This window comes from Equus asinus, chromosome 11 (assembly GCF_041296235.1).
Source record: "Equus asinus isolate D_3611 breed Donkey chromosome 11, EquAss-T2T_v2, whole genome shotgun sequence".
Classification (NCBI taxonomy): domain Eukaryota; kingdom Metazoa; phylum Chordata; class Mammalia; order Perissodactyla; family Equidae; genus Equus; species Equus asinus.
The window spans coordinates 84,408,400-84,421,208 of record NC_091800.1 but is presented as its reverse complement, the minus strand read 5'-3'; the positions used below and the strand labels follow the sequence as shown (position 1 = coordinate 84,421,208).

Below are 12,809 nucleotides of genomic sequence, written 5' to 3'. Positions count from 1 at the left end.
ACTAGTACATTAACAATAGACAACAAATAGTCTTTAAAAGTCTTACTTCTGGAGTTAAATGGACTTCCATAGGTGTGTACGTCGGCCAGTATCCCATCGTAAGTATATTCACCGTTAGATCTATAGAGCCTGGGTCACTCTGATTCTGCATATACTAAAAACAAAATCAAGATGATAAATTACTTTAGAATGTCGTCAAAAATAACTAATCTGTAAAAAAGTAAATGGTGCAATTTTCAAAATAGAGCTTAACACATGTTTGCATTTACTTTAGTCCCTCGAACACAGCCCCTGAAGCCACACGCGTCCCAAGGTACCCGGGATGCCTGTCTCTTTGGCTGCGCCACCAACACGAGACCACTACAATCATTAAGTCGAGTTTCTGTTCTACATTTTCAGGGATTATTTTTCTTTTCATTTTGAACTTAAGTTATTTGAATATGTGAGACATTAATAATGCAATTTTTAAGGACCAGGATTTTACATGATTTACATAATTATGTATGTAATTTACACAATTATTTCACACAATTTAAAGTGAGTTATCTTTTAAAAACCTGTTTTACTTGAAAAGAACACAACTCACCTGCTTGAAATGAACCATGATGTCCTTGGAGAGCTCCATGTCCTTGAACATGCCTTCCAGCTTGCTGGTGAAAGCGGCGCCACACTCTGGGAACAAGTGAAGGACAGATGAAAACACCTGGAGCTACCCGCATCCCATCGGTGCAGCGAACCCCCAGCCCCAGGCAGGACAGAGCCCCAGGCCACATGCTCACCATGCTTTAGTTTCGACAACATAGATTTTTCAGCATCGACTGAGGCACTTTTTCCAACCAGGAGTCTTTTTGCCAAATCTTTTTTATAAAATGCTTCAAAGACGTCTTTACCTATTCATAACCAAATGAGAACAACATGAGACGTTAGTTAATATGCAAATGTTCACTTCAACTGCTGGAAAACCCTAAGAAGTATGCATTCTGATGCAAGTTGAACACCAAATCCTTCTGTTAAATTTCCACAAAAGAATACTTTCAAAACAATCACCCATGGCCATCACATTTATCTGCTGTATTAACACGAAAGTGGAAATGTTTCAGTCAATTTTTCTCAAGGAAAGATAGGGCCCAAATATTGGTATTTTGATTACACAGCATTTTCTTTTTTTTTTTAATTTTTTTTAAAGATTTTATTTTTTTCCTTTTCCTCCCCAAAGCCCCCCAATACATAGTTGTATATTCTTTGTTGTGGGTCCTTCTAGTTGTGGCATGTGGGACGCTGCCCCAGCGTGGTTTGATGAGCAGTGCCATGTCCGCACCCAGGATTCAAACCAACGAACCACTGGGCCGCCTGCAGGGGAGCACGAACTTAACCACTCGGCCACGGGGCCAGCCCCGATTATATAGCATTTTCAATATGCCCAATGTTAACAGAAATAACGTGGAGTATTTCTCACCGTGAATAAACCTGAATATTATCATGATTTTGTCGAGGATCCTCTCCAGCTCTTCATCCGTTGCTTCTTTATTACCTGCTCTCAATTTTGAATCAACGTGCTTCGCTGTGAGATTAAGAGTTTAAATTATGTGAAAAATAAGGATTTGATATGTAATACACGTTCTAAACAGAAAAGCAAAGTCTTTAATTTCTACAAGCAAAAATTGGACAGTAACACTTCGGAAACTCTCCAAAATGACATTAAATGAAAAAAGGCAAATATCTCATTTCCTGAGATGGGTACTTTCAAGTCAGGTGAGAATAAATACTTTAATTACATGCTTGGGTTTCATGACACAGTATTGCTCCAGAAACTGGAATGCCTCATCTTCAAAATGCGGCATGACAGATTTGGAGGAGACTTTCCTAAAGAGAAAGGATTTTTCTCAGGGCTTCGAGGGGTGGCCTCCCTGAATGCAGGCATGAGAACAGCTCTGCTTGGCTTCTGGTCTCTTGGTGACACAAACCAGCCACGACCTGGCTTAAGGAAAGGGGAGGCCAAGATTTCCAGAAGCCCAGACTCCAAAGAGGCCAAAGTAAGCTGCTTCGTGAATTTCTTCTATCACTGCTTTTATTAGTTTTTTTCTGCTAATTTTTTATCATGAAATACTCTGAACACACACTCAAGTAGACAATTATATAATGAACTTCATGTTCCCATCATACATCTTCAGCACAATCAACATGAGCCCAATCTTGTATCACTGTATTACACTCTTCTTTGCCCTTTCCCTCCTGCAAATTTTTAAAAACTTTTAGTGAAATTCTATAAATCCTGAGTATATTTTGATATTACCATGAAATAATTATACAAAGTGGTAATTTAAAAACTGTTTCATCTTAAAATATGCTATCTTTGAGATTCTATCTAATTTTATCCTATTTTAATACTGATTAGAGGATGCAAAGATAGTGACTAAATACCACCTCACATTAAATATTATCTAGAGATTTATAAAGTTGTCCTCATGACACAGAAGTATTCAAATATAGCAAACCTCAATCAAATTTCTGAGCAGAAATTACTTGCTAGTAATCAAGACAGAGAATCAAGGTTCATCTTTACAAAATACAGTTCTGGAGCGACTAATACCAGAAATACAAACCAGAACAAATCTTTACTGTCCCTTCCTTCCTTTGTGAAGCCAAGCTTCATTTCTTTACAAAATTACTACTACATTCTCCCTTATGGAAACATCACATACTTATATACATACTTACACATATATAGTATGTATGTGCACACATGTGTACATGAGCTTTGAAAATGTGTATCCTAATAGGGCATGATACAAGTCTTTCCCTCACCCTCCCCACAAGGAGCTTGAATATTCTGGGAAAAAATTTCCTTGACTTTAGGCTTAGTCTCCCATATTTAAAAAAATGTATAGAAATGTTTTTCTACCGATCAATTCTGCAGGCTTATTTGGCCTCTTGTTGATAAATGTTTCAAAGGATTCCTTCATCAAGTTGATGAACTTCTCATTCCTCTGAAAGCACACGTCTATCACGTGGTCCACTCTGTCCTTGAAGTCCAGCAGGTCCTGCACCATATCTTTATCTTTTTCAGGATTGATAACAATTGTTGTCCCAAAAGTCTACAGAACACACACATCCCAAGTCATCGACAGGTTTATGAAACATTTTCTCCTGCCATCAAAGAATCACAATTGTTTAATATAAATTAATCACTGTAGGTATTAAATACTGGTTTCAAAAGTTTCACAAATTCAGTCCACGTTCTAAAAATTATGTGAGTACACAATTAATGTTTTAGTGTTACAATTCTGCTTCTGGAAGAATTTATAAATTACAGGGAAATGTCCAGTGCTTTTTTTTTTTTAAAAGATTGGCACCTGAGCTAACAACTGTTGCCAATCTTCTTTTTGTTTCTTCTGCTTTTTCTCCCCAAAGCCCCCCAGTACATAGTTGTATATTTTAGTTGTAGGTCCTTCTAGTTGTGGCATGTGGGACACCGCCTAAGCATGGCCTGATGAGTGTTGCCATGTCCGCGCCCAGGGTCCGAACCGGCGAAACCCTGGGCCACCAAAGTGGAAGGCGCAAACTTAACCACTCGGCCATGGGGCCGGCCCCCTGTCCATCGTTTTTTAAAGGACTTCCACTTAAAAATTCCTCAAACAGAAATTCATTCCCATTAACCTGAGACACCTACTTGGAGCTTCTGACTCTAGTTTTCTTTCCCCTTGACTTCTAACCATGAATAGCCCAGTTTTCAGCTTGTATTTTTAATTCAGAAATGCTATATCAGGGGCCAGCCCCATGGCAGAGGGGTTAAGTTCGCGCGCTCTGCTGCAGCGGCCCAGGGTTTCGCCGGTTCAGATCCTGGGCCGGACATGGCACCGCTTGACAGGCCATGTTGAGGCGGCGTCCCACATCCCACAACTAGAAGGACCTGCAACTAGGATATACAACTATGTACAGGGGGCAGTTTGGGGAGATAAAGCAGAAAAAAAAAAAAAAGATTGCCAACAGTTGTTAGCTCAGGTGCCAATCTAGGGAAAAAAAACCCAGCTAACCATAAAAACAAAAAAGAAATGCTATATTAAATATTACTAAAAGTCTATGTATAACAACAATTAGCTGTCTGATGATATAAACTACCAGCTGAAGACGTAGTGAATGAAATTACTACTCAATGTAATATACATATTTTAAAAATTCATCTAACAGTATACACACATTTACTTAGACATCACACGTGCATGTGGAAGATTACTGGTGAAAAGTAATGAAATGCTAATGAAAGTGGCATAAATCTCTTCTGGAGAGGGAAACTGTACGACCAGCAAGAGTAGGGGGACTTACTTTTTACTCTGTATCCTTTGTACTGACTGCATTTAAAAATAATGTACACATACTGCAAAAGGATCAGCTTTGAAAGCAGTATGCAAGTTTCCCTTTATCTTTTTTATTTAATTGAAATTTTTCTTGCCATAATTACTGAGTCACATGCAACAGAAATAGTAAAGAGATCCCTGCACATTTTGCCTGGTAACATTTGGCAAAACTAGAGCAGCATCATCACTGGGCCACCCCCCGTCTCACCCAGGCCACCCCAGGTTCCACAACTCATCTGTCTGTGTATCAAATCTTCCAGACTTTGCTATCTGCGCACACTTGTGTATTCATCACCACGGTCAAGATGTCGAACATGCTAGCAGCACAAGGATCCCTCCTGTTGCCTTTTTATGACCATAAGCACAGGGACATGCACACACACACACACGCAGTACAGAAACATAAAAGCGTATGTTTAATAAATCCTGGATTCTAGGAAATAAAGCATGCACACCAACCTGATATATCAAAACGTGTAATAGTTCTCACTGAGCAAAGGCATGACACAAGTTTAAAAAGCAGATTCACCAAAAATGATTACTTTTTGAAAACCATGACTGTGGAATTAAACTAGTCCTCATGCTGATGACGAACAGCCAAAGCGCAGCCCTTTAAGTCATGTTTCTACCCGGATGGAGCTCACCACCATCGCTGTCATCTTACAAAGAAAAGTGTGCACAAGCATCTGGAAGGAAATGGAAGACCACCATCCACCCAAGGACCAGGAGTGAAACACGTCCCTCCGCATCATCCAGGTCACTCTACCAGGGTGCTGCGGCTTCCTGGAGATGGGCACCCAGCCCTCGCACAAAGCAGTTAGTACAACTGTCAAGACAGACCCACACACCTTGATGTACTCGCTCCAGTGCTGCAGCAGGATCTGCTGCCCGCCCTTCACACGGCTGAACAGCTGGTACATCTGAGTGAGGTCGGGCACTCTGTTCTCATCAAGCAAGTGATCAAGCCCTGAAATCACACAGTCAGCGTTAGCGTATCACATGAATAAATCAGCACGAATAAATGCTAAACCAGAATATGGTGTGCGGGACAACAAAGTTAACACGTAATTTAGAAATTTAGGGAATATTGCTTATTTCTGTACAGTACTCCCTTGTTATCTGTGGTTTCAGTCACCTGTGGTCAACAGTGGTCTGAAAGTATTAAACGGAAAATTCCACAAAAAAACAATTCATAAGTTTTAAATCGCACACTATTATCTGTAGTGTGATGAAATCTTGTGCTGTCCTGCTCTGTCCCTCCCTGGACATGAATCATCCCTGTGTCCAGAGAATCTGTACTGCTTATGCTACCTGACCGTTAGTTACTTGGTAGCCATCTTGGTTATCATATCGACTGTTGGGTACTGCAGGGCTTGTGTTCAAGTCACCCTTATTTTACATAATAACGGCCCCAAAGTGCAAGGGTAGTGATGCTGGCAACTCGGGTATGCCAAAGAGAAGCTATTGTTGTTAATCTCTCACTGTGCTTAAATTATACATTAAGCTTTATTATCTCATTAGGTGACTCATTTTTCTGACCACGCTGGGAGGTGTATTCTTTATTTCTTCATGTCATTAAAGCAGCAATGGTCTGAGGACACGCTTGCCACCTCTGTCCTGGAAGGTCCATGACTCAAAGTTACTCCTCATTAGCCATCAGTCAGAAAGCATATTTATCAAAGGACAAGCTATGAAATCTAGTCTCGAGTTGATTAACTTTATTCACAGATACAATAAACTGTGAGAGAAAAACATTTATTGTTTATCAGATATTCTGAAGTACTTAACAAAGCATTTTAAAAGATTTTACTGTTTTAGATAAATTTTATAAAGATTTTCTAAAACCATACCACAACCAGAGGAGCTTTCATAGAAGATTTTCTAAATGTTTGCTTTATGCTAAGTATGGAGAGGCAGCTGAGTTAGAGGAGAAAAGCTATGAGCTTTCGTGTTACTTCACCGAGTCTCAGGGTCCTCTGTGAAATGGGCACAGTGTCCACATATCAAAGGTGGTTGAAAGACGTGCATAAACACATTGTGGGGCTATAATTGCAGATCCTTAGCAAGGTCTCTGAATGTTATTTCTCTAAATTACATTTTGATCTACTGACGTAAATAACTTTTATTTTATAATTTACTGTAACCCTAAATAATATCTTCTTTAAGAATTCAAAAATTACAGCTTTATATATATATGTATTTTTTTTCCTTCTCCCCAAAGCCCCCCAGTACATAGTTGCATATTTTAGTTGTGGGTCCTTCCAGCTGTGGCATGTGGGACACTGCCTCAGCATGGCCCAATGAGCGGCGCTAGGTCCTCACCCAGGAGCTGAACCAGTGAAACCCTGGGCTGCCAAAGCGGAGCTCGTGAACCCAACCACTCGGCCACGGGGCCGGCCCCTACAGCTTTATATTTTTAAATGTCTCTAATAAAATTTAGATTAAGCTTTATATATATATATATATATATATATATAAAATTTACCATGTTTTGGAAATAATTTTGCTTGTCGAAAACTGCATTGAAACAATTTATGCAAATTTCCACTATTTCCTTGAAGTTCTTTTTTCTTATAAAGTGACTCCTTTTTAGAAAACACCTAGCATGAATTCTGAATGCATCTGCTTCAGGTGGACAGTAAATTAAGACCTCCTTCATGTACAAATAGATGGCCTGTGTGGGTTCAGTGTAGTCTAAGCAGACAGACACCCAGGTTTGCACCCCAGCTCTCCTTTATGGGCTATGATTTAGGCACCAGCGTTAAGCTGCTTTGAGCCTCAGTTTTCTTACTTGTAAAGTGGGGGTAATGATTTCACAAGGTTGTTCGAGGACTGTCAGATATTTACAGGAAGTACAGGAGATGCTCAATAATGCTAATTCTCTCCCCTTTCGATTTTATATTCTGGTTTCACTGGAAAGTTCCACTTTTAGGTAACTCTTAAGAGATAATACTACTATCTGGCAAAGTAGAACCTAAACCAGAATATATTTGGGTACTACGTAGGGCGTTCCCCAAATTAAACTTTAAGGTTTCCAATACCTTGACATAGATCCTGTAGTTCTAAAATGAGTTTCAATTGGTAACATTAAATATGTAAGAGCTATAAAAAATAACAATAAGTACTAAAGTGTTACAAAAGGTTACACTGTGCTTATTATAATTTTCCAGAGAATTAAGCACACTTTGAAGGGCAGAAATAAAAAAAGGACAGATTGAGTGAATATATCCTATCGACTATAAACGTACAAGCTACAAAAGCATCAGTGTCACAGTTGCTGCAGAGCAGTTTGAATTACTCTTAGCAAAGCTCTAGGACCACCAGGGAATGTGAGGGGGTCAAAACTGGACAATTAGCAATAGAACGTGTTCTTTTCTGTCTGCTTGTTTTTTCAAGATAATCAGCATAGAAAGGTGTCCTCTGGCTTAAGTGGACCACACGTGTGGCATGTCACCTGACACTCAGCCACACAAAGCATCCCTGAGAATCCAACAGCCTGCCCAAGCACACACGTCTACCCCTGCAGTGCCCCCTGAATGTTGCGTACATGGACAAGGACACACGAATGCTGGGTCAGAGCCCAGCTGCGGGCTGCCTGCAGCCCGGAGGGCCTCTCGGAACCTCTCTGCCTGTGCGGGCTTCCCATCCCATCAGCATTTACCGCAGCTCCACCACGCCTTTCACTGCTTCTCTCAACTGATCTCCCCTCAAGGGCTCACATCTCGTTATTTTTAATAATTCTTGGTGACTTTTATTACAAGAACAAATACCCTTACATTGTTACTTACAATGTTTCACTTACTTTCTTAATGAATTAAAGACTATTATTCAGTGTGACACAAGAGTTAGGAAAATCTACCTTTCTGCAGAATTGCTGTTAAATGTTCTCCTAACAGCTGTTTCTCCACACAAGCAATCAGTGGTTTCCTAGAGAAGGCAGAAGAGACAGCATCAGGAACCAAATTAAAGGAGAGACTCCAGTTAGCTGGAAAGGATGGGAGTTTACCATCTACACAGACACAGTGTGGAGTCAATCAGAAACCAAAGGGTTACAGAACAAGCACTTCCCTCTCACACAGCATCACTGTCACTGACACAGACTCGGAAGTCTCTCCAAAAACAATTTACTGGATGACATGAACAGGCCACTGGGTCCAGGGAAAAGGGGACACCAGCAGACAAGCAATCACACAGTGCCTTCAGGCAAGCAGACCCTCAGCGTGGATGGCAGCTGGCACTCTCGCTTGAGCCAGTTTTCGAAAGTTTTAAGTCTTGCTCGACACAATGTGCATTACTACCCAGGCTGTGGCCACAGGTCTGCCCTCGTCTTCCATCCCATTCCTTTCCTGGCTCCAGGTCCCATGAAACCCCGCCCTCTACTGCAAGAGCTCTGTCTCTCCATCCTCACTTCTTTCTGCCTGTTTTCTACCATCACCACTTCTCAAAATCCTACTGATCATGGCAGCTCCTCTGTGAGGGCTAAGTTGTGTAGGTGTCACACAGAACAGAGCATCTGAAAATTTGGAAATTGACAAGTGTAACTGCCATATTCATATGGACACGCACAGCTATTCCTAGGTTTGTTATACACGGTTCATTTAGTTTTTTTTTTTTCTTTTAGAGGATTACAGCATTTGTTTTATTCCCAGGATTATTCATTTTGGCCATCTTCCCAAGCCTTCATTTTATAAGGAACTTTTCAATGTACCATCTTCCTTAACGGTCACAGCAACCCTAGAGAGGAGCAGAGCAGTCATTCTGGTTCCCCTGCACAGGTGAGCAAACAGTGCAGAGACAGGCGACTTGCCAGGCATACGGCTACTGAGTGGGAATCGGAATAGAGTCCAGCGAGCCAGCACCTGCTCCAGGCTGCCTCCAGTGAGCCAGGTGAGGGAGTGAGACGGACAGAGAGGAAGCATCCCAGAAGGGCCAGTCACTGCTGCTGTTCCCCTCTTCACAGCTTTGACATGTAATTACATACCATAAAATTCACCCATTTAAAGTGTAAAATTCAATGGTTTTTAGTCTATTTACAGAGCTGTATAACCACTACCATAATCTAATTTTAGAACATTGTCATTATCCCAAAAAAATCTTGGTAGCCATCAGCAGTCACTCCCATTCCCTCTGTCCCCCCTCCTGCCTCCCAGTCCGAGGCAGCCCCTAATTTCTACATGTTTGCCTATCCTGGGCCTTTCCTATAAATGGAATTGTATAACACGTGACATCTGGAACTGGCTTCCTTTTCTTAGCATGTTTTCAAGGTTCATCCATGTTGTAGCATATGTCCATACTCCAGTATTTTTTATTGCCGAATAATATTCCATAGTATGTTTACCCATTCATCAGCTGACAATGGGTCGTTTCTACTTTTTGATTATTATGAGTAATGCCACTGTGGACATACCTGTGCAAGTTTTGTGTGGACATGTTTTCATTTCTCTATGTATTTAGGAGTAGAACTGGTATGTTGGAGAAACACATGGTAACTCAATGTTTAACGTTTTGAGCAACTACCAAATTGTTTTCCAGAGTGGCTGCCCTGTTTCACATTCTCCCCAGCAGTACACAAGGGCCCAACGTCTTCACACCCTCACCGATGCTTTGTACTGCTTGCCTTTCCTGTTACAGCCATCCTGTGGGTGTGAAGTGGGGTTGCACCGTGGTTTTGATTTGCATTTTCCCTGACAACTGACAATGATGAGCAGCTTTTCATGGGTTCACGGAATCGCCACTTCTTCACAATTTACAGTCTAGACTTTGGTTCTGCAGGTGAGAAACTCAATCACATTTTTCAGTCCAACAGTTCACAGAGTGCCTGTCATAGCCCAGGTACTATGAGAGGTCACAAGCCAAGGGGCAGATACCACAAACTCCTCGGACTCAGAGGGGCACAGAGCTCAGGAGCAGTCTTGGGGAAGTAACTGTCCATAGCATCCGAGTCCCTGAAAACGGATTCATAAACTTCAGTGACAACACACTGATTTGCGGTATGAGAACTCCCGCCATGGCATCGAGTGATTCCAGTCAACAGGAGAGCGGGTGCTTTCAGGAGACCAACACTGACAGGCCCAAGTCCTGGAGAACAAAGAACGCGTCCCTCGGGCAGGGCCTGCCAAGTGACCTGGCCGTGTTCTCCAGCATGAGGTTCCACGCGGCTCAGCAAGGAGGTAAGGCCTAGACAGCAATCCACTGCTGCTGTCAAGCACCCCTTCCCTCTGCACTGCCATCCACTGTGCCCTGACTGAAGGCAGGTGGGACATGTGGGCTCTGAGGCTGGAGGGACCCTGGGAGCCCAGCCCTAAGAACGTGTGGCTCGCTTATCCTCAGTCTCCCTCTTCTTTCTCTGAAAATTATTTTCTATTTTATGCTATTTGGATCATCCAGTACCACAGAAGCCACCTCCGTCAGCACTCCACACAGTCCTCCAACCCATCTAGACTTGAGGCCAGAGGTGAGCCACCCTTATCTAGGATTCATTTGCTTAAATAACTTACATACACTTCTAGGTAATGTATTTTTTAAAACTGGGGAGAGGAGTTTAAAACATACCATCCATATCAAAGAGCGTATGAGCATATATAAGACAGTAAAGGAAGGAACCACTGCGCCCACTGCCCCCAGGGCCACAAAGGGGAACGTCTCATCAGCTGCTGTCCCCACCCCTCCTCTACACTGAAGCCTGTGTGTGCAACATCTGCGCTTTCCCACATGATTCGACCATATATACATGTATCTCCCTGATCAGTACACTGTGTAGCTTGGCACGTTCTTGAACTTCAGACGTACAAATGGAATAAGCTATATGGAGAATATCATTAATAGAAATGTACATAACACACAACAAAGATTTCATCCTTCCTTGACTTGACCTACTGGTAAGATCTGACACCACTCGCATTTTGTCCCTGGCTTTTCCGACACGGCTCTCTCCTCCATTCCCCTGGTCTCTCCACGCTGTCTGTTTCCAGCCCCCGTGGGCCCTCCCACTCCCAGCAGAAGGGTAGCCCCCCGACATAACCCTGGGCTGCGGCTCGAGTGTCACTTCTCTGCAGATCCTGGATTTCCCACGGGCATCTCATACCCAACGAGTCTAAAAGGGACTTCATCTTTTCTCTCACAACCCTCCATTCTCTGTATTTTCAAACTGTCACCATCTTGCCCACCTCCTTCCCTACCAATAAGTCAACAATTTCTAAACATTTTACCACTTTAGTCTCTTAAAATCATCTCTTTCTTTTCTGTCTCTCACGTTTCTGTTCTTATCTCTCCTCACTTGAATAAACATGATGTGCCTAACACAGACACTCATAAAATTTTTCCCATTTATTTTTCCCTAGCTAACTCATCAACCTCAAGTTTAGAGGAAAAAAAATATTAGATGAAAAGAGAAAATAATATGACTGAGTACCATAAATAAAAACTTCAGCTGTATTAGATGTATAACAAAATTTTTACAATTTAAATTGCCTAATATGCAATTATACCCATTAACATAAATAGAACCTGTCCCAAAACCCAAAGATGCCAAGTATCTCAGCCTGAATTTCTCCCTCTGGACAGTAATGCGTGATAGGGAGTGCTGAATAATCACAAATAACGTACGAAAAATGTGCTGGGAGCAAACATACACGCAGATGTACTGAGTTTAACCAACCAGGGAAAGTTTCACCTACGGTCAAATTGCAAAAACAAAATAAATGAATAGTACTTACTGTGTGCTGTGGTCTAAATACGTGATTACTCGGTCTCCTTCTTCCTCTAAACGTTTACTTACATGGTTAAGATATTCCGGAACCTTCCAAACAAAACATTGAAATATGTTAGTAACAAAAAGACGTGACTCAAGAAGCTGAAATACTGTTTTCTTTATAAAATTAAAAAAAAAAAGGCAGAATATACGTTCAAGCCAAATACGAATACAGATTTAATCGGGGTGGGGTGGTGGTAAAATGGGAAGTATATGTGTGTGTGGGTACACCGCAGAAAGTTTCTTTAAACTCAATCCTGGAGATTAAAATTAACCTCTAGAATTGGAGCCAAGGCAGCACTGTCATGGCCTGTTCACAGTGAAGTTCCTGGTCAGTGCCTGGGTACCCCCATCACTGAGGCCCCACGGACAGGTGGGCAGCTGGGGGCGGATGCCCTGGGTACCCCCATCACTGAGCCCCCAGAGACAGGTGAGCAGCTGGGGGCGGATGCCCTGGGTCCCCCCATCACTGAGCCCCCAGAGACAGGTGAGCAGCAGCACATTGGGTGAAGAGTGCAGAGCCCAATGGCCCTCCCTGGCCCACAGAGGGGCCAGCAAAAGATCATCAACAGACTGGCTGTTCAACGTGAGGATCCCTCACATGAGGTTGCGGAAGACCTCAAAATGCTCCTCACCGTTCCAGGGGCAAAGGGTGTCCCTGCTGTCACCTGACAGCACAGGAAAAGCCCCAAGACAAGGATCTT

The 12,809-nt window shown here is 42.2% G+C and overlaps 1 protein-coding gene across 1 annotated transcript in view; it reads right to left on the bottom strand.

Moving 5' to 3' along the window:
* Positions 1-12,809, bottom strand: part of CUL4A (cullin 4A) — a 51,969-nt gene that overhangs the window by 15,117 nt on the left and 24,043 nt on the right. The window contains exons 8-15 of the mRNA XM_044779666.2: positions 12,071-12,153; positions 8,215-8,282; positions 5,204-5,322; positions 2,903-3,095; positions 1,457-1,561; positions 780-890; positions 587-672; positions 47-154 (exon numbers count right to left, since the gene is read on the bottom strand). Coding sequence (XP_044635601.1) covers positions 47-154; positions 587-672; positions 780-890; positions 1,457-1,561; positions 2,903-3,095; positions 5,204-5,322; positions 8,215-8,282; positions 12,071-12,153 — 873 coding nt within the window. The remainder of the gene's footprint in view (positions 1-46; positions 155-586; positions 673-779; positions 891-1,456; positions 1,562-2,902; positions 3,096-5,203; positions 5,323-8,214; positions 8,283-12,070; positions 12,154-12,809) is intronic.